Here is a 26,097-nt window from a genome sequence, read left to right as displayed (position 1 = left end):
TTCAGGAATCCCAGGATGAGGGAGGCCTGTCCGTACTGGAGCAAATCTGGCAAAGGGCCACCAAGGTGAGAAGGGGCCTGGAGCACATGGCGCATGAGGAGAGGCTGGGAGAGCTCTGCTGACTTGCCCTGGACTAGAGCAGGCTGGGCTGTGTGTTCAGGGTGTGAAACACCTGGCTGAAGGTGGGTGGGTGGGTGAAGGACACAAGTGAGACTCTCCTCTGTTCAATGCAGAAATGGCAGGAGACACAATGGGCACACCTTGAAGTGTGGGACATTAGAATGAAAGGGAGGGTGGTGAAACACTGGATCAGGTAGCCCAGAGTGGATGTGGAGTCCCTGTGCTGGGACGAGAGTCGTTGTGAGTCCATCCATGGTACTGCCATGCATGGAAGGATTTGGGGAGAGGAGAGGAGAGAGGTCTGGTACACTACAGAGCAATATTTCCTTCAAGCAGCTGAGGAGGAACTGCAATAGACCCTGGATTTAGTGGCTGTACTGATAAGGGAGGGATTTTATGAATGTGCCCGCAAGTCTCATGCAAGGGAAGGTGAACCTCCCTGAATCATAAGGTCAAGGGGGAGCTGGCACAGAATGAGGGACACCTGAATTTGGCCAAGTCCTTCCCTGACGTCCCTGCCATATGAGGGTGCACTCCCTAATGAACGAGTAAAGTATTTGGTGAAAAGAGTGTGTTTGCAAGAGGGCATCCTGTACTTATGGCTTGGGGTGGGAGCAGGCGGCTCTGTGGAAGGCTCAGCTCAGTAATTGTGGCAGCCCCAGCAGCAGTGTGAGCAATGGGAAATTTTAGCAAAGGATAAGAGAACAAACAAAACCCAAAAGTTTTCCTGCCACAGACTAAAGTTCAAAGATTAGTGACAACGAGGTCTGAAATTCCTTCTTTTTTTAATGATTCATTTATAACTAGATGGTTTTTTTGCCGCTCTACGTACATCCTTTTTTTGAGCTACTCACTGGACTGACGTCACATCCTTCATGTATATTGTTTTTCCACATATTCAGACTTTTTCCTCTTGCCACTTCTTTTCAGTAGGAGGAAGTGCCGGAACACAGAGTTGTATGTGCCCACACATACACCAACATCTTAAAACTCTTCTCCAGCTAAGCAGTAAATTCTGTGGTGTCTTGAAAGCAGGGACAGGTGAGTAGAGTTTGCAATTTCTTTGCAATGGCACATGTGTTTTCAGAGGAAGTGACAGAGCCAGGCTTCCTGTATTTGTTTTGTAAATGAATTGAACTGGCTATTGCAGCATTGAAATTGTTGCCCTGTCTGCTCCAAAGGCAGAAATGTATTTCTAACTTTACAGAGATGTGATGGGAGGAAAGTTTGGCCATTTGCTCAAAATGCACTGACAAGCTCAAACCTTGCTTGCGGTTAGATGAACGGGGCGCTTTCCTGCCCGTCTACTGCACAGGAACTTCTCCTCAGGCCTGCACCGCTCTCTCTTCCTATGCTTGCAAAGGAAAAAATTTATTCACAGGTTTACCCCAACTGTGGAATGCCGAGGGTGAGGAATATAGAGGGGTCTGTATAAGGCAGGGTGGGCTGGCTTTGGCTGCCTGGAGCACTGGCAGCACATGCTGGCATTTCTGTGCGGGAGGAGAAAACTTCCTGGGGACCCAGAGCTGAGCATTTGTGTATTGGCTGTGTCTCCTCTGTCCCCCTGTGCCTGGTGCAGAGTGGTGGCTCCATGCTCTGACATTTGGATGCCTCCCAGTGTGGCTGACAAGTCCCTTCTGGCCACAGGGGAAGCTCCGTATGTGAGCCAGGCACAGTGAACAAGGAGCAATGACAAATGGGTCCGTGCCACCTGGGTGCTCTGTCATGTTCCCTGCCACTTTGGTTACAGCTGCTGGACTAAAGCTCTTCCCGTTTCCTGAACCTTTCTGTCCTGCAGTGTAGGGCTTTGGAGATGGAGCTCAGGGAGGCAGGAGAAATGATGGAATCCTTTAGGATGGAGGAGGTCTTTGACTGCCTGCGTCCAACCCCAAAACCCGCTCTGCCAAGTCCACCACTAAACCCAGTTCCTAAGTGCAGCACCTACATGTCTGTTAAATACCTCCAGGGACAGTGGCTCCACTGCTTTCTTGGGCAGCTTGTGCCAGTCCCTGGGAACTCTTCCAGGGAGTAAAATTTGAGTACTGTGCACTCTAACCTCCCTTGGCACCACTTGAGACAATTTCCATTGGTCCTAAAAGCCACAGCCTTCCTCACAGCTTCTTCATGTGCTCTTGTCCGTTGAGCTTTGGGGCCCAGTGGTGGGCACAGAAGGTGCTGCTTCTGCTGCACCTCAATTTCAGGAGAGGCAAGGGCAGCAATGATGATGCTAACGCTGAGGATGGAGCTAGACTGGCTCATCTGTTTGTTGCTGCCTTGTTAAAAATCTCTTCCACTCCAACCCTCCCTTTTGCCAGAAGAAGCAATGAATGTAAGGGCAGGAGAGCAGAGGGAATGCCTGTCCACCAGCAGGATCCAGTGGGAGAACTGAGCAGGACAAAGCCAGTGTGATCTGTGCAGGGTTGGGAAGCAGCCTTGGAACTCCTCTTCCAAAGGCAGTTCTTGACCTTATTGTCTGCATCTGCCTCCTGAGCTGCCCTGCATCCATTCCTTTCCCACTCTCCATCTGTCCTGCCAGGCTACGCTGCCATGGACAATGGGCCAGGCTCTCTGCAGGGGCAGCTGGTTGGTTTGCAAAGGCAGCAAGTGCCAGCTCAACAACTGGAAGGCTGAGACTTCTGTTTGGTTTGGGGGAAGAACACGTTGTGAATCAGGAGAAAACAACTCCCCTCCTGATAACCAGCTGTCAGTGAGCAGCAGTTCCACACAGTGTCTGTTGACAGGGCTCCAGGATGGTCACAAGGAACATTATTGCTATTTCCTCCTGCCAGGGCTTTGCATACGTGTCCATTTCTCGTGTTGACAGTGACTTGAAGTTTTAGAGGGTGACAAATGGGTTCTCTAATGGTGTTCCCAGAGTTTGCTGTGCACTGCGATGAAGGTGGGACACACCTGTGAAGGAAGGCTCATACTCTGCTCCCTCGTCTGTCAGGTTTTTCTCTTTTTTCCTTCCCTTCAGATCATGACGGCTGCCTCGGGAGAGCAGGCTCTGGCTGGAGAGAGAAAGCTCAGGATGCCCAGCTGCCTCCTAAAGCTGACCAGGGTGGTGCTGAGTCACAGGACATGTGCCCTGTTTATCCTCATCTTTGTTCTAGTATCCCTTGCCTACCACAAGCTGTACTGGGGCATCGGGGAGGACCCAAAGAGCAGCAGCCCCACCTCCCGCTTGTCTGCTGATAGGAGCTGTGCTCACTATGTGCCTTCTACCCTCAACATGGCTGGTGGGCCCTCTCCTTCCGCAGGAAATGTGTTTTTTGTGGAGACCTCGGAGCAAACTGCCCCAAGTTACCTGTTCTCGTGCTCCGTGGAGTCAGCAGCCAGGACACACCCTGCATCAAGTGTTGTGGTGCTCATGAAAGGCTTGGCCAAAGGGAACGGCTCTTTGCCCAAGCACTGGGCCTTCTCCTTGCTCAGCTGCTTCCCCAATGTGGAAATCCTGCCCCTGGACTTGACAGAGCTCTTTTCTGGAACACCTCTGGCACAGTGGTTCCTGCAGCTTCAGCGGCAACAGGAGCCTCATTATTTAGTTGTACTCTCTGATGCCTGCAGAATTGTCCTCATGTGGAAATTTGGTGGCATCTACCTGGATACAGACTTCATCGTGCTGAAGAACTTACAGAACCTCACCAATGCCCTTGGACTTCAGAGCTACGATGAACTTAATCAAGCCTTTCTGTCCTTTGAGGCCAAGCACAAGTTCATGGAGCTTTGCATGCAGGACTTTGTGCAGAATTACAAAGGCTGGGCCTGGGGGCACCAGGGCCCAGGGCTTGTAACTCGTGTCTTCAAGAAGTGGTGCTCCATCAGGACTATCAAGAGCATGAGCTGCAAAGGTGTGAATGCTCTTGCCCAAGAAGTTGTTTATCCTATTCCCTGGCAGAACTGGAAGAAGTTGTTTGAGGCAGTCAGTGCCTTGGAGCTTCAGAATCTCCTTAAGAACACCTATGCAGTGCACATATGGAACAAACTGAGCCACGGGACCAAGTTAGAGATCCCGTCCCAGGCTCTGCTGGCTCAGCTCTATTCCCAGTTCTGCCCTGCCACCTACGCAAAGATGAAGCAGGACTCTGAAGAGTTGTCAAGGCGTGCAGTGTGACCTGGGGCCCTTGGCTGCAGGGACATTCCCCAGTCTGGAGGAAACCGAGTGCCTTTGACCTTCCCCAGAGTTGCTTTCTACACCCCAGAGCAGCTGTGCGACTGCTCTGTGCTTCTGTACCTGACATTGCTGATATCTGCCTCTGATCCCCTGTGTTTCAAATTTACAGCAGAACCTGACTGCAGCCTCTCTTGCAGTCCTATATGAGACCTGTTGCTGCAGGGAAGGTTGAACTCCTTCAGCAGCATCTCTCAGCTGGTCCATTCTTGGTGTTGTCCAATGGCTCCTCCTGTGAATCCCAGCCTGAGCAGCCCCTTGTGATTTTTCCACAACTGTAGGGATCATTGGCTTGCTCTCAGTAGCGTTTCTGACTTTGTCCATCACTGCCAGTCAGTGACAGAGGTCACAGATTGTTGGGGCTCAGATCAGAATTCCCTGGTTGGCAAAGATCCTTACCATGTGGGAAAACAGATGAAGTGCCTATGAAATTTGCTTTAAGAAGCAGAAAACTGTTTAGATCTGTGTGTGGCTCACTGTGAAGTTGTTCTAAACTTCTGAAGTGAGGGAAGTTCAAATTATGCTTCCTACAGTTTCTAAATCCACAGCAGTGGGATGACATGTCTGGGATGCCTCAGGAAAAGAAATTGACAAAAGCAGTTCTTTGAGGTGCAGAAATTATGAATATCCTTGGTCTGCTGAAGTAGCTCTTGTGGGTACCAACATCTAAGCAGCCATTGTCACACTCTGAAGGAGCTCAGCATTTCTTGTTTCTGCAGTGCTGTGAGGAGGATTACATCCCTTTCATTGGAATCCTGAGCCCCATGGGGAAATCCACAGCATTACATTTCCCTATCAACAGAAGGACCAAGTGCAGTGCTCCGAGCAGCGTCCTCAGGGACAAAAATGAAAACTGCGAAGCACGTGATGTTTGGAAAAGACCTCCATCATCAGGGAGTCCAACGAGATTCACTATCACCATACCCACAAACCTGTACCCCAAAGTGCCACGTCTTCTCATTTTTTGGAGCACTTCCAGGGATGCTGACCCCACCACTTCCCTGGGGACCCTGTGGCACACGATGCTAAAGCACTCTGAAATTTTTCCTTGTGGCCAAGCTGAACCTACTGTGGTACACAGAGTGCTGCAGCCAGCTCTGGGCCCAGCACAGGAAGGACAGGGAGCTGCTGGAGCCAGTGCACAGCAGGGACACCAAGGAGATCAGAGGGATCAGAGCAGCTCTGCTGGGAGGAAAGTCTGAGGGAAGCGGGAATGTTGAGCCTGGAGCAGAGAAGGCTTTGGAGTGACCTAATCATGGCCCTCCACTGCCTGAAAAGAGCTTAAAGGAAACATGAAGAGACACTCTGTGCAAGGGCCTGCAGTGACAGGACAAGGGGGAACGGCTTCACAGTAACAGAGAGGAGGTTTAGGTTTAGGTTTAGGTTTATATCCATAAAGGAGAAATTCTTCTCTGTGAGGGTGATGAAACTCAGGCACAGGGTGCCCAGAGAAGCTGGGGCTGCCCCTGTGTCCCTGGAAGTGTCCAAGACCAGGCTGAATGGGGCTCCGAGCAACCTGGGAAAGTGGCAGTCTCCGTGACAGGAGGGGTGGAACAAGATGATCTTTAGCACTCCTTCCATTCCAGACCATTCTATTCATTTCCCCTCATCCTGTCCCTTGTTCCCTGGGAGCAGAGCCTGGGCCCAGCTGGCTGCACCCTCCTGTCACGGAGGTGTGGAGAGCAATAGAGCTCCCCTGAGCCTCCTTTTCCTCCAGGTTAAACACCCCCAGCTCCCTCAGCCGCTCCTCATCAGACTTGTGCTCCAGCCCCTTGCCCAGCTCCGTTCCCCCCTCTGGACATGCTCCGGCCCCTCAGTGTCCATCCTGCAGTGCCAGGCCCAGAACTGGACACAGCCCTTGGGGTGAGGCCTCCCCAGTGCCCACATGTGGCAGGGGCACAGTCACTGCCCTGCTCCTGCTGGCCACACCATTGCTGGCCCAGCCCAGCAGCCATTGCCCTTCTCGCCCACCTGGGCACACACTGTGGGCCAGCAGGCCCAGGCCCTTTCCTGCTGGGCTCTTCCCCAGCCCAGAGATGCTGGGGCTTGTGACCCAGGGGCAGGACCTGGCACTTCAGATCTTGTTCAGCCTCAAGGATATGGAAGGGGACTGGCTCAGACAGTGGGCCCTGGGGCACAGCACCAGTGACCCACTGCCAGCTGCATTAATTCCACTGTCACCCTCTGGTCCCAGCCACCCAAGCACTTTATTCCCAGCCAACAGGGAACCTGTTAAATCCATGGGCGGAGAGGACAATGCTCTCCAGGAGAGCGCTGTGGGAGCAGTGGTCAAAGGCTTTAGAAGGCCCTGGTACACAACATCCACAGCCTTTCCCCATCCATTGGCTGCTCATAGAAGGAGGTTGGGTCAGTCAAGCAGGACCTGCCTGAACTTGTGCTGGCTGGGCCTGATGCCCCAGTGGTGCAGCACACAGGGTGCCATTGCACTCCAGGTAATCTGGTCCATACCCTTCCCAGGCAACGAGGTCAGGCTAACAGGACTCTGGTTCCCCCAGCTGTCCTTCCAAGCCTTCTCCAAGAGGGATGTCACATTGGACAACCTCCAGTCACCCAGCAGCTCTCCAGTTCACCAGGACTGCTGATAAACGATGGAGACTGCTGATAAACTGGAGACTTTGTGGGCTGCTTCACCAGCTCCCAGCAGAAGAATGGCATCTGCCTAGACTTGTGCATGTCTGGGCAGCACGGCAGCTCACTGACAGCTTGCTCCTGCAGAGAGGGGACGTTGTTCTGCTCCCTGTTTCTGTCTTCTCCCTCATGGGGCTGGATGTGTGGAGGCTAACTGGGCTTTTGGTTAAAGGCTGACGTCAAGAATGCATTGAGTGCCTCAGCCTTTTCCTCATCCCTGGAGGTCATGTTATGTTTCCACCCCAACGTGCAATAAAGGATGGAGAATCTCCTTGGCCTCTTTTTGGTATTAATGCATTTGGAAAAGCATTTCTTTCTTAACTTTTATGCTGGTGGCCAGATTGACTTCTAGCTGAACTTTTACCTTTCCAGTTCGTCTCTCTGATTACTTTCCTGACATCCTTGTCGTGTTCCTGAGTTGCCTGACCCTTCTTCCAGAGCTGCTAAACTCTCTGTTCTTCCCTGAGCCCCAGTGGCAGCTTGCTGTTTAACCAAGCCAGCCTTCCCTGAACCAGCTTCCAGCACATTGCAATTGGCTCCTTCTCCACCTCTATGATCTGCTTCCTGAGGAACCTCCACCCTCCTGGGCTCCCTGGCCCCTCAGGACTGCCTCCCAAGGGATTTTCTCAACCCATGGTCCAAACAGACCAAAGCCTGTCCTCCACAAATCCAAGGCAGTAGTTTCGCTGACCCCTTTCCTCCATCTTCCCTCCCTTCACCGAGAACTGGGATCAAATCCTTTCATGGTCACTGTACCCAAGATGGCCTCAGGCAACTTCACCTCCCTCCAGTGCTCCTTTGTTTGCAAAGAGGAGATCCCCTGGGACACCTCCCCAGGTGGGCTCGCCTACCACCTGTGTCAGCAAGTTCTCTTCCACGTGCTCCAGGAACCTCCTGGAGTGTCTCCTGTCTGCTGGGTGGGATTCCAGCAGACCCCTGGTAAGTTGTAGATGCCACTGAGGTTGTAGGCAGTCCATGATGTGGGGTCATCCATCTACCCCTAATGCAAATCCTTGCCCACCACTCAGCACTGGTGGGACACACCTGGAGGGCTGGTTCAGGAATCCCAGGATGAGGGAGGCCTGTCCGTACTGGAGCAAATCTGGCAAAGGGCCACCAAGGTGAGAAGGGGCCTGGAGCACACGGCGCATGAGGAGAGGCTGGGAGAGTTCTGCTGACTTGCCCTGGACTAGAGCAGGCTGGGCTGTGTGTTCAGGGTGTGAAACACCTGGCTGAAGGTGGGTGGGTGGGTGAAGGACACAAGTGAGACTCTCCTCTGTTCAATGCAGAGATGGCAGGAGACACAATGGGTACACCTTGAAGTGTGGGACATTAGAATGAAAGGGGGGGTGGTGAAACACTGGATCAGGTAGCCCAGAGTGGATGTGGAGTCCCTGTGCTGGGACGAGAGTCATTGTGAGTCCATCCATGGTACTGCCCTGCATGGAAGGATTTGGGGAGAGGAGAGGAGAGAGGTCTGGTACACTACAGAGCAATATTTGCTTCAAGCAGCTGAGGAGGAACTGCAATAGACCCTGGATTTAGTGGCTGTACTGATAAGGGAGGGATTTTATGAATGTGCCCGCAAGTCTCATGCAAGGGAAGGTGAACCTCCCTGAATCATAAGGTCAAGGGGGAGCTGGCACAGAATGAGGGACACCTGAATTTGGCCAAGTCCTTCCCTGACGTCCCTGCCATATGAGGGTGCACTCCCTAATGAACGAGTAAAGTATTTGGTGAAAAGAGTGTGTTTGCAAGAGGGCATCCTGTACTTATGGCTTGGGGTGGGAGCAGGCGGCTCTGTGGAAGGCTCAGCTCAGTAATTGTGGCAGCCCCAGCAGCAGTGTGAGCAATGGGAAATTTTAGCAAAGGATAAGAGAACAAACAAAACCCAAAAGTTTTCCTGCCACAGACTAAAGTTCAAAGATTAGTGACAACGAGGTCTGAAATTCCTTCTTTTTTTAATGATTCATTTATAACTAGATGGTTTTTTTGCCGCTCTACGTACATCCTTTTTTTGAGCTACTCACTGGACTGACGTCACATCCTTCATGTATATTGTTTTTCCACATATTCAGACTTTTTCCTCTTGCCACTTCTTTTCAGTAGGAGGAAGTGCCGGAACACAGAGTTGTATGTGCCCACACATACACCAACATCTTAAAACTCTTCTCCAGCTAAGCAGTAAATTCTGTGGTGTCTTGAAAGCAGGGACAGGTGAGTAGAGTTTGCAATTTCTTTGCAATGGCACATGTGTTTTCAGAGGAAGTGACAGAGCCAGGCTTCCTGTATTTGTTTTGTAAATGAATTGAACTGGCTATTGCAGCATTGAAATTGTTGCCCTGTCTGCTCCAAAGGCAGAAATGTATTTCTAACTTTACAGAGATGTGATGGGAGGAAAGTTTGGCCATTTGCTCAAAATGCACTGACAAGCTCAAACCTTGCTTGCGGTTAGATGAACGGGGCGCTTTCCTGCCCGTCTACTGCACAGGAACTTCTCCTCAGGCCTGCACCGCTCTCTCTTCCTATGCTTGCAAAGGAAAAAATTTATTCACAGGTTTACCCCAACTGTGGAATGCCGAGGGTGAGGAATATAGAGGGGTCTGTATAAGGCAGGGTGGGCTGGCTTTGGCTGCCTGGAGCACTGGCAGCACATGCTGGCATTTCTGTGCGGGAGGAGAAAACTTCCTGGGGACCCAGAGCTGAGCATTTGTGTATTGGCTGTGTCTCCTCTGTCCCCCTGTGCCTGGTGCAGAGTGGTGGCTCCATGCTCTGACATTTGGATGCCTCCCAGTGTGGCTGACAAGTCCCTTCTGGCCACAGGGGAAGCTCCGTATGTGAGCCAGGCACAGTGAACAAGGAGCAATGACAAATGGGTCCGTGCCACCTGGGTGCTCTGTCATGTTCCCTGCCACTTTGGCTACAGCTGCTGGACTAAAGCTTTTCCCGTTTCCTGAACCTTTCTGTCCTGCAGTGTAGGGCTTTGGAGATGGAGCTCAGGGAGGCAGGAGAAATGATGGAATCCTTTAGGATGGAGGAGGTCTTTGACTGCCTGCGTCCAACCCCAAAACCCGCTCTGCCAAGTCCACCACTAAACCCAGTTCCTAAGTGCAGCACCTACATGTCTGTTAAATACCTCCAGGGACAGTGGCTCCACTGCTTTCTTGGGCAGCTTGTGCCAGTCCCTGGGAACTCTTCCAGGGAGTAAAATTTGAGTACTGTGCACTCTAACCTCCCTTGGCACCACTTGAGACCATTTCCATTGGTCCTAAAAGCCACAGCCTTCCTCACAGCTTCTTCATGTGCTCTTGCCCGTTGAGCTTTGGGGCCCAGTGGTGGGCACAGAAGGTGCTGCTTCTGCTGCACCTCAATTTCAGGAGAGGCAAGGGCAGCAATGATGATGCTAACGCTGAGGATGGAGCTAGACTGGCTCATCTGTTTGTTGCTGCCTTGTTAAAAATCTCTTCCACTCCAACCCTCCCTTTTGCCAGAAGAAGCAATGAATGTATGGGGAGGAGAGCAGAGGGAATGCCTGTCCACCAGCAGGATCCAGTGGGAGAACTGAGCAGGGCAGAGCCAGTGTGACCTGTGCAGGGTTGGGAAGCAGCCTTGGAACTCCTCTTCCAAAGGCAGTTCTTGACCGTATTGTCTGCATCTGCCTCCTGAGCTGCCCTGCATCCATTCCTTTCCCACTCTCCATCTGTCCTGCCAGGCTACGCTGCCATGGACAATGGGCCAGGCTCTCTGCAGGGGCAGCTGGTTGGTTTGCAAAGGCAGCGAGTGCCAGCTCAACAACTGGAAGGCTGAGACTTCTGTTTGGTTTGGGGGAAGAACACGTTGTGAATCAGGAGAAAACAACTCCCCTCATGATAACCAGCTGTCAGTGAGCAGCAGTTCCACACAGTGTCTGTTGACAGGGCTCCAGGATGGTCACAAGGAACATTATTGCTATTTCCTCCTGCCAGGGCTTTGCATACGTGTCTCATGTCTTGTGTTGACAGTGACTTGAAGTTTTAGAGGGTGACAAATGGGTTCTCTAATGGTGTTCCCAGAGTTTGCTGTGCACTGCGATGAAGGTGGGACACACCTGTGAAGGAAGGCTCATACTCTGCTCCCTCGTCTGTCAGGTTTTTCTCTTTTTTCCTTCCCTTCAGATCATGACGGCTGCCTCGGGAGAGCAGGCTCTGGCTGGAGAGAGAAAGCTCAGGATGCCCAGCTGCCTCCTAAATCTGACCAGGGTGGTGCTGAGTCACAGGACCTGTGCCCTGTTTATCCTCATCTTTGTTCTAGTATCCCTTGCCTACCACAAGCTGTACTGGGGCATCGGGGAGGACCCAAAGAGCAGCAGCCCCACCTCCTGCTTGTCTGCTGATAGGAGCTGTGCTCACTATGTGCCTTCTACCCTCAACATGGCTGGTGGGCCCTCTCCTTCCGCAGGAAATGTGTTTTTTGTGGAGACCTCGGAGCAAACTGCCCCAAGTTACCTGTTCTCGTGCTCCGTGGAGTCAGCAGCCAGGACACACCCTGCATCAAGAGTCGTGGTGCTCATGAAAGGCTTGGCCAAAGGGAACGGCTCCTTGCCCAAGCACTGGGCCTTCTCCTTGCTCAGCTGCTTCCCCAATGTGGAAATCCTGCCCCTGGACTTGACAGAGCTCTTTTCTGGAACACCTCTGGCACAGTGGTTCCTGCAGCCTCAGCGGCAACAGGAGCCTCATTTTTTAGCTGTACTCTCTGATGCCTGCAGAATTGTCCTCATGTGGAAATTTGGTGGCATCTACCTGGATACAGACTTCATTGTGCTTAAGAACTTACAGAACCTAACCAATGCCCTCGGCATTCAGGGTGACAGTGTACTGAATGGAGCCTTTCTGTCCTTTGAGGCCAAGCACAAGTTCATGGAGCTTTGCATGCAGGACTTTGTGCAGAATTACAATGGCTGGGTCTGGGGGCACCAAGGCCCAGAGCTCCTAACTCGTGTCTTCAAGAAGTGGTGCTCCCTTGGGACTATCACAAGCATGAGCTGCAAAGGTGTGAATGCTCTTGCCCAAGAAGTTGTTTATCCTATTCCCTGGCAGGACTGGAAGAAGTTGTTTGTGGCAATCAGTGCCTTGGAGCTTCAGAAACTCCTTAAGAACACCTATGCAGTGCACATATGGAACAAACTGAGCCACGGGACCAAGTTAGAGATCCCGTCCCAGGCTCTGCTGGCTCAGCTCTATTCCCAGTTCTGCCCTGCCACCTACGCAAAGATGAAGCAGGACTCTGAAGAGTTGTCAAGGCGTGCAGTGTGACCTGGGGCCCTTGGCTGCAGGGACATTCCCCAGTCTGGAGGAAACCGAGTGCCTTTGACCTTCCCCAGAGTTGCTTTCTACACCCCAGAGCAGCTGTGCGACTGCTCTGTGCTTCTGTACCTGACATTGCTGATATCTGCCTCTGATCCCCTGTGTTTCAAATTTACAGCAGAACCTGACTGCAGCCTCTCTTGCAGTCCTATACGAGACCTGTTGCTGCAGGGAAGGTTGAACTCCTTCAGCAGCATCTCTCAGCTAGTCCATTCTTGGTGTTGTCCAATGGCTCCTCGTGTGAATCCCAGCCTGAGCAGCCCCTTGTGATGTTTCAAAAGGTATAGGAACCCCTTGCTCTCTGTTCATTTCAAATTTTTACAGAATATTCTGTGTACGAATGGACCCACAGCCATCTTGTGTCTAACCCCTGGCCACTCCAATAATCGGGCCCTGCGTATGAAAGCGTCATCCTCGGTGCCATGTCCATCCCTGGGGAGCCTGTTCAGTGCCCCAGAACCCTCTGGGGGAAGAACCTTCCCCTGATACCCACCCTGCCTCTCCCCTGACCCAGCTCCAGCCATTCCCCAGGTCCTGTCCCTGGTCACACAGAGCAGAGATCAGGGCCTGCCCCGCCCCTTCCCCTCATGAGGAAGCTGCAGAACTGCTGTGAGCTCTGACCTCAGTCTGCTCTTCTCAGGCTGAACAGACCAAGTGCCCTCAGCTGCTCCTCGTGTGGCTTTCTCTTCAGGCCCTTCACCATCTTCAAAACCCTACTTTAGACACTCTCAAGCAGCTTTAGAGCTTTCTTATATTATGGCACCCAAAATCACAAACAGTATTCAAGGTGAGGCTGCCCCAGCCCAGAGCAGAGCGGGACAATCCCCTCCCTGGCCTGGCCTGGCCTGGTCAGCAATGCTGGGCCCGGTGCCCCAGGACAGGGCTGTCCCTCCTGGCTGCCAGGGCACTGCCGGCTCATGTCCAACTGGCCTTGTCAACCCCTGTTGTATTGCACTAAATAGTTTATTTAGCTGTTGTTTTGCACGGGGTCTGTGTTTTGCACTGAAGAGTATGTTGTTATCCTCATGGGATTCCCCTCTTATGTCACACAGTCTTCCCCCCCACCCCACCAAGCCCTGGTGGAGGTCTCTCCCAAGGTTACCCCCTCCCCTGGTCCCTCCCATCACTTGTATCCCATTGGCTGTGTTCCCTCTTCTCCACCCCCTTCCCCTGGGTTTAAAATCACTGTTATCAGACAGTTGGTCTCTTTTTCCTCTGGTCCTCTTGCCCTCCCTTGGACCCTCTGGAGTAATTCCACAATAAAGCTGTGGGATTTTTGGTCCTGATGAGAAGAGCACCTCAAGTCTTTCACTTTTGTCCTTGTAAGGCTGCGAGGGGCCAGCATCCAAAACTAGTGAGATGGGACCCAAAAGGCCCCGAGAGATGAGCTTTACAAACCCCTAGGTCCCTTTCCACAACACTGCTCTCCAGCCTCTCATTCCCAGTCTGTCTGTACATTCAGGTTTGTCCCAGTCCAGATGCAGAACCCAGCCCTTGCCTTTGTTTACTTCACACAACTGGTGGCCAGGGCTCTCTGCAGAGCCTCTTTGCCCTTGAGGGAGTCAGCAGCTTCTCCCACTTTTGTATTATCTGCAAGCTTACTTAGTATCCCTTTCTGTCCTGCATTCCCGCTTTTTATGAGGATTTTTAAGAGAATGGGGCCTAAGGCAGTGCCCTGTAGAACCCCACAAGTGATAGGCTGCCAGTCAGCTGTCACCCAGGTTATGTCATTCTTTGTGCTCGACCCATGAGCAGGTTGCTCAGCCATCACATGATGTGTTTATCCAGCTGTGGGCTGCACACTGAGATAGATTATATCCAAAGGTTTACTGAAATCCAAAAAAATTACATCTACTGATGTTTTTGGATCAACTGGGTGGGTTACCTTAGCACAAGTTCTCCCCCTACAGTGGTAAGCAGCATCTCCGTACTCCTTCCACGTCACCTGACCTTGCTTCCACTGGGCATACCCCTTCCTTTTTTACCTTATCTCCAAAAGAAGATTCCTGTTCAGCCAAGGTGGCCTTCTGCCTCATCTGCGTGATTTCCAATTTTTAGGAATTGCCTGTTCCTGTGTCCTCAGGAGCTGGTGCTTAAAAAGTGACCACAGCACTGATGGACCCCAGGACCTTCAAAAGCATTCTCCCAGGTGTGTTGGTTCTCAAATCACTTCTCAACTCTCAAAAATCTCAAATTTTGAGGAAAAAAAAAAACCCTCAATTTTTTTTTCTCAAAATCTCAAATTCAAGATTTCAAAAATCTCAAATTGATGAACCAAAACCACTACACCGGGGGACTTTACTTACTGATTCCCTGAGCAGCCTGAAGTCACTTCTTCCCATGTCCAGGGTTGAAGTTTTGTTGGCACTTTTCCTCCTGTTGCCAGATATTTTAAACTCAATGGCTTCATGGCCACTGTGGCCAAGACAGCCGCCAATCTCCACTCAGGAGGATCACAAGATCCTCTCTGTTGACAAGCAACAAAGCAAGGAGGGAGGGCATCTTTCCGAGTCAGCCCTCTTAGGACCTGTAGCATGAAGTTGTCATCCACGTGATTCAGGAACACATAGGGAGTATACGAAAATTGTGTTAAAGAAACAGATGGTCATCAGATCCATTTTAAGGCCTGCTATGGATCTGATGACCATCTCCTCACCTAAATGTGTTCCCTGTGTGTCCAGGTCATTGTATTGTAATAAAGTATTTGAAATTAACCTCTTATGGAATGAGAAGAGGAGATTAAAAGATCCTGGAGTTCTGCTTGTGCCAAATCAAAGCTTCTGTGGGGAAGGTAAAGTGTAAGCAATGTGTGGTTATTGTATTTTTAGATATGCAGGGACTAAAAACTAAGAGAAATATGTATATCAATTTTAATAGAACCTTTTCCTAAATGCCATTATTTGCTGAAAAGTACAGTACTATCATGCAGAAGGGAAGACTGATGTAATTTAGACGTAAATTTAATGTGAGCAGGAGTATGTTTCATGGTTTCTCAGACAGTGTCACAACACACTACTGATTAAACATTCCATTGCAGACCAAAAGAGACAGAGTCATCAATTTTTACTTGAAATTAGTTGTATAAAACAACATATTAACTTTGCTCTCTGGTCCTGTCCACCCCCCATCCATTCCTCCTCTCTCAACCACTCCTCCTTTCCCTCAAATTGAAAAAAGAAGTTTCCTGCTCTCTCACTAATCTTCACTAGTGGTGCTGAGCAGTACTGGATATGCTGTTCCAATGTGGTGCCCATGGCGCCAGACAACCATCTGTAGCTCGTACTCATCTATCTTCACTGTTTCACGTGTGACTCTTTCTTCAGACAGCAGGAAAATGACTGTGTAAAGGGCAAATTCAAACTCTGGGCTGACACCAATAAAGGTGCTTCCGACTGGCTTGACTGAGCCCTTCCAGCTGAACTGGATGCTCAAAACTTGGTCATCTTTATCAGGCTGAAAGCATAATGAAACAACAGAATTATCTCCAACACAGCTGTGACTGGACAGATAGAATTTCTGATTCTAGATTTTTGAGAGCTTTGTAAGATTTAGTCATCCTTGGTGTGCCTGGGTGCTCTAGCTGGGCACAATCTTTTCTCTGACCTCTGGAGCATACGTGATCATTTATCCCAACTAAGCCTCAGCAGTGTTGCAATTCTGTAAACACTAGCACTACATTTTAAAGTAGTTTTCATAAAAAAAGAAGCCAGAAGACATGTCATTGTTCATTCTTCTTATACACAGTTATGTACTGTATATACTTACTGCTGTTCAAAACACTGAGCCTATGATTGCATTATTACACTTGTTTCATTACAACTTTTATCTCTGGATCCATTTGTTTTACTTGCAACGGCCCCCAAAGGCTTGTTCTTACCCTGGTTTTGTTCTTCCGAGCTACGTATCCCTTGTAATCAATCTGGTTGCGCTTTTCCTGAAGGTAAAATTGCACCCAGTTGTGCAAACCTAAGATCTCTTTACCATGCCTTGTTTCTCCAACAAAAACATGTTCAAACCCACAAGAATCAGGTCTGTAATGAAGAAGAAAAAAATAATATACTTTGTAGTATATAGGCATTTTATATACTTCATAGAGCCATAGAATGGTTTGATTTGGAAGGGATGTTAAAGGCCATCTCATTCCAACCCCCTGCCATGGCAGGGACACCTGCCACTATCCCAGGTTGCTCAGAGCCCCATCCAGCCTGGCCTTGGACACTGCCAGGGATCCAGAGGCAGCCACATCTTCTCTGGGCAACCTGTGCCAGGGCCTCACCATCCTCACAGGGAACAATTTCTTCCTCATATCCAATCTGAACCCACTCTCTGTCATGCTGAAGCTATTCTGAAGCTGGCTTCCAGTTCTATGTGTGGCTGATGGCACTCAGGCTTACATTTACCTAAATCAGAATAGCAGAGAGATTATCACTGCCCACACCTATCCAACATACCTGTCTCCTTCTTTCCTGGCATAGAGCTGGAACCAGATGTCATAAAGCTGATGTTTGAAATCTGCAAGGTTTGGCCTTGCTAGGTTTTTTTTCAGCAGATAGTCATGAGCTAGCTGAAGGGTAGAAAAGCAAGATATATATACAGTTTACTTTTTAATCAGTGTTTTCAGTGACAAAAAAGATCTGTGTTACTCACTCTCATGACTTGTGTTGCTAAGACAGCATCAAGGAAACGGTTGTTTTCAACTATTTCTTCTGGAGTCACTACTTCTGCTACACCAGTTGATGTCTCATAGTTGTCCAATAAGGAAATAAAGGCTGCAGAAAAAGAGTAACTTTCAGTCTGCTCATATGCCTGATCCAGACAATAGAGCGCCATCATAAAAAGCCACCACAGAATATGCCTTTTCAGCCCTTAGAGAAAGCCATTCCTTTATATGTTAGATTCTACTCTCAGGTATACTGTTAAGTGAAGGCCTTAAGGTGACTCAAGGCCAGATCACCACTGTACTTTTTATAGATCTTTTTAAAGATAAACAGCTACTGAGCTTCCTTATGGAGCCAAGGGCTGAAATAATAATGACGTACCAAAACAAATCATGTTTGCCCACCACAATTATAGACACAAGCTTAGGACCTTGAGCTATGCTGGCACAAGATTTTGTGTGCATTATTTCAGTAGAGGAATAATAGAGCATAAACCAATATCAGATGTCTTGAGCTTGATAAAAATTAGGGAAGGAAACATACATCCATAGACATGGCTGAAGTGTAGCCCCCAACAGAAATGCAAGACCTAGCTGTGGGTCTGGTACTATCTGAAAGGGCTTGGAAGTTGTAAGTAAGGGAGCAAAGATGAATTTGGTGTCTTTTTCAGTGCATAGAATCATAGAATGGTTTGGGTTGGAAGAGACCTTAAAGATCATCCAGTTCAAACTCCCTGCCATGGTCAGGAACACCTTCCACTATCCCAGGTTGCTCAGAGCCCTGTCCAACCTGGCCTTGGACACTGCCAGGGCTGGGGTAGCCACAGCTCCTCTGGACAAGCTGTTCACCATTATGTCCCAACAGCCCTCATAGGAAAGAATTTCTTTCTAAATTCTAATCTAAACCTCCTCTCTGTCAGTGTGAAGCCATTGCCCCTTCTCCTGTCACTCCAGGCCCTTGTCAAGAGTCTCTCTCCATCTTTCCTGTGAGCTCCCTTCAAGCACTGCAAGGCCACAGTGAGGGCACCCCAAAGACTTCTCCTCTCCAGGCTGCACAATCCCAATTCCCTCAGCCTTTCCTCCCAGCAGAGCTGCTCCATCCCTCTGCTCCCCTTGGTGTCCCTGCTCTGGCCTGGCTCCAGCAGCTCCCTGTCCTTGCTGTGCTGGGCCCAGGGCTGGATGCAGCCCTTCAGGGGGCTCAGCAGAGAGGGGCAGAGGGGCAGAATCCCCCCTGCCCTGCTGCCCTGGGGCTCTGGGTGCAGCCCAGCACAGGGGGCTCTGCCTTGGGGCAGGGCCAGCTCTCACCCACAGCCCCCAGGTCCATCTGCCAGGGCTGCTCCCTCTGCTCATCCCCTGCCTGGATTGATCCCAGGGGCTGTTGTGACCCAGGTGAAGCTCCAACACTTGGTCTTGTTGAAGCCTGTGAGATTCCCTTGGGCCACTTCTGGAGCTGGTAAGTGTTTCATCCCGTTTACTTTGTAGTGGAAAGAGACAGAGAATTCAGATTTTGCCTGGGGCACAAAAGGATCCTCCTCCCGAGACTCAGGTACAGGTAATCTCCAAGAAACTGTTACAAAAACTCCCTTCAAATGACCTCCAGTCTGATGATCCTCACCACCATCCAAATTATATACAATGTTATATTTTAGGCAAACATGTCAAATACAGCACAGATTTTTATATCACATCCACTATTAACAAAAGAACACGTCTCACTTGCAAAAGTTTTTATGCTCCTCAGGCGTTCTTCATTTACATTGTGAAACAGATGTCTGGCTGCGTTGTCCTGGACAGCCGTGTCCCCTTGCTGTGCTGGACCTGCTTTTCCCTAGCAAAAATGGAGGAAAATAAGGAGTAAGATATCCTTAGAGGAAACAGTGCCTGCCTTTGTGATAATCAAACCAAACCCCATAATGCCATCAGCATTCTTTGCTAGGAATTGTCTTCCTGTGAAATGAGAGACAATATTACAGAACTGCCAGCATAAAGAAAAAAGAGTACCTCTGACATCTGTAAGAGCCTGTAATTTCAGTTTCCTCAGAGATGATTGTAATGGCCCATGTGATCGTTCAGTTCTGCTCAGTAACCAGCTGTGCTATTATACTATATAAATCACAAATGGTAAACAGAAGTAATGTAGAGCAAGTAATGTGGTCCCTCCCACCACATATAAATATCAGGGAGATTTGGTTGCCTTCTGTGTCTGCAATTTTAAGGAGGCTTTCCTGATAATTTTCAAATTTCTATTTCATAAAGGGCTTTCTGAAGGAAAGAAGACAGTAGATGAGTAGCAGCTTGTTAACACAGGCAAGAGGTACTAGAGCCTTGTTCTGACAAATGGAGAAACCATATGGCAGAAGTTTTCCCCACACACAATTTGGCTTGAGGTAGATACCACTATTTCAAGTTTATCAGCAACAGGAAATTATCTGTTACAATATGAAGCAACATTGGAACAAAGTGTTTGAGTAACATTGGAATAAAGCGTTTGAGTAACATCAGAATAAAGTGAGTTCTTGTGTGAGTAGAAAATTGGATTGTGAATATTCTGGCCTATTGCAATTTGTGGCCAAAACACATGGTCATGTTTGCACTGCACTGAGCTAGCAAGGAGTGAAATGGCTGGTTATGAAATCTCTCACTCCTCTCTCACATTTCCCTGGGACTGGAAGCAACAGTCCTGAGATCTTCACCCACTCCTCTCTGCTACTCCCTGCTCTCCCAGAGAAACCCAGGAAATTCTCAAATTCCTCTCTTATTCCCCTAAGAATGACTTGGGAGACCTATCTCCCTTTCTCCCTCACTGCAAGTCACCCACACCCCACACACAAGCTGTCATTCACACTGAAACACACAGGGTGGAGCAGAACATCTCTAGTGCTGCTCAAAGTGTGGTTAACACTGAATTTAGACTATTTCTCAGGGAGTCATCTTTTTGGGTTTTGAAAGCCTCCAAAGATGGAGATTTCACAGCTTCTCTGAGCATCCTGTTCCTTTGTTTTTGTTGAATTTCATGGTGTTCCTTTCACTAGCATATTTCTCCAGCCTGCCTATGTCCAGTGGAAGAGAAGCCCTGCATCTGAGCATACCAATTTCATCACCACAGTTTGCTGTTATCTGCAAAACTGGAAGGGCTGCACGCTAGTTGTTCCTCCTCCAGCTCACGGATAGAGAGATGAAATAATACAGGACCCAAGACAGACACCTGAAAGACTCAACTTGTAACCAAGGTAAGTGTGAGCCATTTGTATTCTCTGTATTGTTCCCTCTCCTAAGGGATGCTTTCCCCACTGGACATGACAAAGCACAGGCAACTTTTTAAGCAAAAGGCACTTTTGTATAGGTGGCCTTTGAGTCACAGTGAGACATATGTATTGTAGAGATGGCCCTGCCCCGATAAGTCCCAGTTGCTCTTGATGGGTTGCAGCTGCGATGTCCTTCAGTGGGCTGCAGCTGTGGCTAGTAAAGATAACTAGGATAAAAGGGGGTAGGTTGGCCAGTTGGGGGTAAGCTTTGGAGGAGCCCTGATGAAGGAGGAACAACACTGCTGTGAAGAGCTGCTTGTGAGAAAACCACCCAGAAGGTATGGGATGCTAGAAATCTGATAACAACAGTATGGGACTCTAGGAATATGAAACACTTTTGCAGGCACCTTTTCCTGCAGCACCACACTGCCCTTAATCCTGGCTTGGCAATTGGTTACCTGCACATCAATTGTGTAGTCTCTCCCAGGCCTAAGGCGGTGAACATCCGCATCCCACATCTCATTGAAAAGCTTAGAAAGTTCATTATTTAAGGTCTTCCTGCCAAAAAATACAGAGGAATGCATGTAAGGCAGAAAAAAAGGCATGTGCTGTTATTTCTGCAAGACATTTGTAGAGTCTTCTAATGCCTCTCCATGTTCTGGATATCATCCTGGCATCAAGTTTCATTTTCTCCCCACACGTTCCTTTCAGTGCCACTGTGAAACCCACAATCCTTATGGTCCATGTTCCTTTTTAAAGAATGCAGGTAACCTGTAAGGAAACCTGAGTCTTCCCTTAGACTGTCAGACATCAAAGTTCTTGTTGATAAGTTCCTGTGGTTTCCCATGCAATGAAACAAAAAGGAAGATGATGGTGTTTCATTCCCGAGGATTCTGTGCACAAACCAGAGGCAAGCAGGAGATTGTTCCCAGCATGCAGCAACACTGCCAACAGAACAGGAAGGAAAAAATTCTCCCTATGATGCTTTTCTCACAGCAACCTTATAAACCCTTCCCTTCTTCCTTCAAGCAAGATTCCACATAGAATGTTTTCCTTTGCCATGGGATTATCCCAGCATAAAGGTAGTGGTGACAAAGGGTAAGTAAGGCTCTAAACGCCATGTCTGCATACAATAAAAATCCATCATGTACTGATCACTGATGCACATACCTACCCCAGCTTCTCCTTCCCTAATTTTTAATGGAGTCTTGTCCAGCATAATAGTGTACAGTTTTCAGAAGTCTGTCCATTCATCTATCAACAAAATTTAGGTAGGGTTGTGTGTTGGTTTGGCATGGCCTGGTTTTTGGTAGCTGGGAAGAGCACAGAGGTGGCTGCTGTGAGAAGCTGCTGAGAGCTTCCACTGTGCCCAGAAGAGTCAATGCCTGGTGGCTCTGAAGGTGGACATGCTGCTGGCCAAGGCTGGGCCAGTTAGAGGTGATGGTAAGGCCTCTGTCATAACAGATTCAAGAAGAAAATCAGCACAAATTAGGCACAGCTCTATTCCTAGCCAGAGGAGGAAGTGAGAATATGTGAGGGAAACAAGATGGTGACCCAAGGTCAGTGCAGAAGCAGGGGAGGATGTGCTCCAGGCACCAGAGCTGAGGTTCCTCTGCAGGCCCTGGTGAGACCATGGTGAAGCAGCTGTGCCCATGGGGATCCATGGGGAATGCAGAGATCCACCCACAGCCTGTGGGGAAGGTGCCCATGCTGGAGCAGGTGGATACCTGGAGGAGGCCATGATCCAGTGGAAGACCCACTGGAGAGAGGGGGCCCTTGATCCTAAGCTGTCCTTGGAGGACTGCACCCCGTGAAGAGAGAGACCCACATTGCAGCAGTTTTGAGAGGACTAACTGCTATGGGAGAGACTCATAGCGCAGCAGTTTTGGGAGGACTACTGCTCGTGAGATTTGGACCCACACTGGAGAAGTTCACCGAGAACTGTCTCCTGTGGGAAGGAACCCCACAGTCTCACAGGGGAAGGGCTCCTCTTCCTGAGCAGCAGCAGCAGACCTTGGGTGATAAGCTAACAAAAAAATCCCCATGGCCTGCCTCCCTGCACTGTTGGTGGGAAGGAGGGAGGGGCTTGGGGTAAAAATGTGTTTTAATGGCTTATTTTGCTTCTCATTCTCTTCTTCTGACTCTGTTAGTAATAAATTCACTTTGTATTTCTAAGCTGAGCCTGTTTTGGCCTTGGGAGTGTTTTCTCACAGTCCCTATCTCAACTCATGAACCCTTTGTTCATTTTTTTCTCTCCTCTGCCTAGCTGTGATAGGAGAGGGTGAGGGAATGATTCTTGTGGGTGCCTGGTATTTGGCCAATGTCAAACCATGACAGGTTGTTACTGTGATGAAGTGCCCAGAGGTAGCTCCAGTTTCAAGTACATTATGTTCACACTAAGAGGGGATCAGGACAACAGAGTAGAGGAAACGAGAGTTGGCTTAATCTTTAATTAACTGACAGGGGAATCAATCAGTTACAAACCAACACATGCATCAAACCCAGAGAAGAACCACCTGATCATTTTGAATTCTCCTCCAAAAGAGATGTTTTCCAGAAAAGAAGAAAAGTACAGAAATATGTCAACAATTGGTATTTCTTTTAAAAAGCTCTTGGAACAACCTGCCATGATTTTAACAACTGGCTTTCCCAGACTGAACCAAGGCACATTCAAGCCCAGCTCTGAATCTCTGATTAGCGTTAAGCCTTCTCCTTCTGTTCTGCTAAGGGTAGAGATAATTTGCTGCATCCTCCTACCAGTGGCAAATTTCATGCTTTCCAGCAGGAAGAGCAAAGAAAGATTGTGGCAAAGGCATAAGGGCAGGGCAGATAACCATAATTACAGCAGCTGCCACACCTCAGCCTGCCTGCAGCTGTGGATCTGAGCCACTGTGCTCCTGAGCGGTGCTGGAGGCACAGTCCATTTTCCCTTGGGTTCTCTGGTACTTTGGGATAGCTGTGGATGGGAAATCTAAAAGATCACTTGAATTTTTAACTGGCCTTGAACACATGTCAATACCTGAAGAAAGTAAAACTTTGTACTTTGGTAGCCAAAGGACATGTTCATTGCCTGGATAAACAGGAATGTGAAGGAAGAGTTGTGCTGGGAACAGGTGCTTGCATGGATCTCACAGAGGAGCTTCATTCAGCCTTTGCCCAAAACCCAGGCTCTGCTTGTGCAGTCAGTGGGGCATTGTCAGCAAACGAGGCCCTTGCTCAGTGTCCCAGGGAGCTGCCTTAGTAGCCACCAACAGCAGCAGTTTTATTTATTTCCTGCCATGCTTCCATATTCTTTCTGGAGTCTTATGAAGAGCAAGCCCTTCTTGAAAGAGCCTACAAACCAACACCAAACAGAAAACTGCTCACTTCAGCAGCTCAGCTGAAGGCCCAGCAACAGGACTGGTGAGCTCACAGAAAAGTACTGGAAATGTTTTTCAAACTTCAAGCCTTTACCTTGGACTGCCCTAATTTTATTGGATCCCTTTTGTGCTGTATTCTGGACCCTCCTGCTGTCTGCTCCTCTGTACCAGTTTATCCTGTTTGAGAACCATCATATTCTGTTTAATAGAGCTTTTACTTTGGAAGGGATTACTGCTGGTGAAGAGGAGTCTGCTGCCTGCTGAACATCCAAGGTATGTGGAGCATTAGAGAGGGTGTCACTTGGGTTCTATTATAGTATTTTGTTTCTCAGATACATATTTTATATACATATCTTTTACTATGTGTATATTTTGGTAACAGTCACCGATCTAGGAGAGATCTATCATCTCCTTAATGCCCACTTGCTCTCAGTCTGCTCTTAGCAGATTTGTCCTGTGTTTATAAAGCAGTTTGATCTTCCTCCTTTAGAAATATTATGAAATATCACATGAGTTCAAGGTGTCTATTCAGGAGAGGGTTACAATAAGAGCGTATTACAGATTTCAATCCTTATTTTTGTTCTATAAATATACTTCTCCTACTAGTATTTCTCCATTCAGGAAACTTGTCCAAAATTGAAATCACTAAATTTTACAATGTAAAAGCCTCTACTGTCCTTTATCTCTGCTAGGTGCTACCACAATATAATCATGGACTTTTTCTCTCCTTTCTTGTCCCTTTAGTTTCCAAACAGAGAGAGCACCTGTTTATGCTGTAACTGAAGACTGAAAAAATATACCCTTGCCAATGCAAAAAACTTGTCTAGCAACTTATACAGTCACCTTGTAAAACTCTTTCTGGATGGTATCTCTTTTAAAAGGGCCATAAACTTAGCTTACACATGCAAGGTGAGACAACTTAAATGAGAAGATGCCCAACACCTTCATGCAAATCTGTGACACACCAGCATGTAGGTACGGTTGTTCTGAAAAATGGTATTGCATATTTTCTCCCTGGTTTTCAACACAATGGCATGGGTGACTCAAACCAGAGATTTTTATCATCAGTTCTCAATCTTTTCCCTGTGTGAAAGCTCTGAGTTGTGAGATTTATGCTTGCACATAGAGTTAATTATTTCTGTGCAAGAAGTCTGGCCAATTGGATTTTGTCCAGTCGGAGCCTTGCTTGGATGTGCTCATGTGAGCAAAGCACCACCCCAGTAACAACACTCAGTCTGCACTTTTAAGAGCTGAGAAAACCTGGGAGAGGCTCTTTGCAATAGCAATTGATGCACCAGCAGTGTGTTTAGAGCCAAAGAATATAACATCTCCATTTTCTTCTTCATTCTACCCAAAACAATGCTCCAAGAACAAGACCTTATTGCTATAAATCAGAAATTATTCAAGACATGAAAAGAACTAAAGGTCAGTGGCAAATAATGTGAGAAAGTCAACACTGTTAAAGCAAGAAGAACAGGTATTGCAAATGGGTCACACGAAGCCCTGCAAATAAGGTCTGATTGTGCACCTTCTCCAAAGTAAATTTACTTTCAGAGATCCTTTCAACAATATGCAATTTTATACAGCCCTTAACCTTTATATAGAGAAGAAAGGGATTTGGAACATCTGATGAGCAGCCATTTACAAGAAGTTTCCAACAATTTTAAAAACTTAGTTCAAAAGTTTGAAATACATGCAACAGAAGATAGAAACAATTTATGACAAACAGAAGATAGAAACAATTCTCTAGATTTTCATCTTATGCCAGTGCCTATGTCTTCTATTTGAGTCCAGTGATTTTTTTTTTTTTTTTTTAATGTAAAGCCAGTATTTAAAATACCTAAAAACACATAAGGCAGGTTTTGTATGTGGAAAGGAAAAGGCAGTGCCAAGGGGCAAACATGAGAGTGGAACAATCTGCCAAGGTCCTGGGCAGGCAACTGATGTCTGAAGAACTGATTCTGAGTTATCAGCTATATTTAAGCACAATCTGATTTTACCATCACCTTTATTTTAAGCTAGTGGTTCAGTAGCCTCACTGATGTTGTACACTGCAGTGAGTCAGTAAAACAGAATAGAAAGAGGAAGAGGGTTCTTGCTGTGCTGCATGTCATGTAATATTCACCCTTGCAGAGAAAAATATATCCCATCCCCCCTACCCTGCCTGTTAGAGGAGAACCAGTATGATTGTCTCTTACCCACTTGCCATGCTGGGAAGAAGTTTTTCTCTTGGGAAATACTCTGAGCAGGGAGAAGGCAGCCAGAAGCTCAGCAATCCTCCTGCCGTCCAAGGCACGAGCTGTGCTCTCCTCCCACTGCTCTTGCCCTCTGAGGACTGTCACTCAGCCTGGCAGGAAGGCACAGGAGAGGCAGGAGGTGCCAGTTCCCACAAGAGTCTGAGGATGGCACCAGAACTCACACTGCTCTCGGCGCAGGAACACTCACACCAGGAACTCAGAGGCACCTGTAGCAGGCTCCTGCCTCACCTGCTCTTGCATCATGGATTACTTGCCAAATGGATTTTATGTCTCTGGAGGAAGTTTTAGCCCAGAAA

The 26,097-nt window shown here is 48.4% G+C and overlaps 3 protein-coding genes across 4 annotated transcripts; 2 read left to right on the top strand and 1 right to left on the bottom strand.

Annotated features, from left to right (window-relative positions):
- Positions 1–506: 506 nt before the first annotated feature.
- On the top strand, positions 507–8,161 carry LOC141728774 (lactosylceramide 4-alpha-galactosyltransferase-like). The gene is made up of 2 exons (XM_074539196.1): positions 507–1,161; positions 3,098–8,161. Exon 2 carries the CDS (start codon positions 3,101–3,103, stop codon positions 4,232–4,234), a length of 1,134 nt encoding a protein of 377 aa, XP_074395297.1. The 5' UTR covers positions 507–1,161; positions 3,098–3,100; the 3' UTR covers positions 4,235–8,161.
- Positions 8,162–8,304: 143 nt separating this feature from the next.
- On the top strand, positions 8,305–15,061 carry LOC106629206 (alpha 1,4-galactosyltransferase (P1PK blood group)). The gene is made up of 2 exons (XM_074539197.1): positions 8,305–9,157; positions 11,095–15,061. The coding sequence occupies exon 2, from the start codon at positions 11,098–11,100 to the stop codon at positions 12,229–12,231; it is 1,134 nt and encodes a 377-aa protein (XP_074395298.1). The 5' UTR covers positions 8,305–9,157; positions 11,095–11,097; the 3' UTR covers positions 12,232–15,061.
- Positions 15,062–15,477: 416 nt separating this feature from the next.
- Positions 15,478–25,926, bottom strand: LOC102065265 (poly(U)-specific endoribonuclease). 2 transcript variants are annotated; one of them, XM_005482826.4, is made up of 7 exons: positions 25,742–25,926; positions 20,643–20,742; positions 18,656–18,767; positions 16,930–17,051; positions 16,734–16,846; positions 16,160–16,313; positions 15,478–15,735 (listed from the first exon to the last, which is right to left on the bottom strand). In XM_005482826.4, the coding sequence occupies exons 1-7, from the start codon at positions 25,750–25,752 to the stop codon at positions 15,478–15,480; spliced, it is 870 nt and encodes a 289-aa protein (XP_005482883.1). In that variant the 5' UTR covers positions 25,753–25,926. The 2 variants fall into 2 exon arrangements, with proteins under 2 accessions (XP_005482883.1, XP_074395299.1); XM_074539198.1 differs by lacking the exons at positions 20,643–20,742; positions 25,742–25,926 and adding an exon at positions 18,941–19,361.
- Between the last annotated feature and the right edge of the window lie 171 nt (positions 25,927–26,097).

Source organism: Zonotrichia albicollis, chromosome 4 (genome assembly GCF_047830755.1).
Source record: "Zonotrichia albicollis isolate bZonAlb1 chromosome 4, bZonAlb1.hap1, whole genome shotgun sequence".
Lineage (NCBI taxonomy): Eukaryota > Metazoa > Chordata > Aves > Passeriformes > Passerellidae > Zonotrichia > Zonotrichia albicollis.
The sequence above is the reverse complement of the archived record's forward strand: the minus strand, read 5'-3'. Positions and strand labels throughout refer to the sequence as shown.

Excerpts from the sequence above, each read along its gene's own strand:
- LOC106629206 (XM_074539197.1), top strand. The coding sequence starts at position 11,098 with ATGACGGCTGCCTCGGGAGAGCAGGCTCTGGCTGGAGAGAGAAAGCTC.
- LOC102065265 (XM_005482826.4), bottom strand. Across the intron at positions 18,768-20,642 it reads ACTACACAATTGATGTGCAG|GGAAAAGCAGGTCCAGCACA; the intron begins GTAACCAATTGC and ends CATTTTTGCTAG. Across the intron at positions 15,736-16,159 it reads CTCGGAAGAACAAAACCAGG|CCTGATAAAGATGACCAAGT; the intron begins GTAAGAACAAGC and ends TTATGCTTTCAG.
- LOC141728774 (XM_074539196.1), top strand. The coding sequence starts at position 3,101 with ATGACGGCTGCCTCGGGAGAGCAGGCTCTGGCTGGAGAGAGAAAGCTC.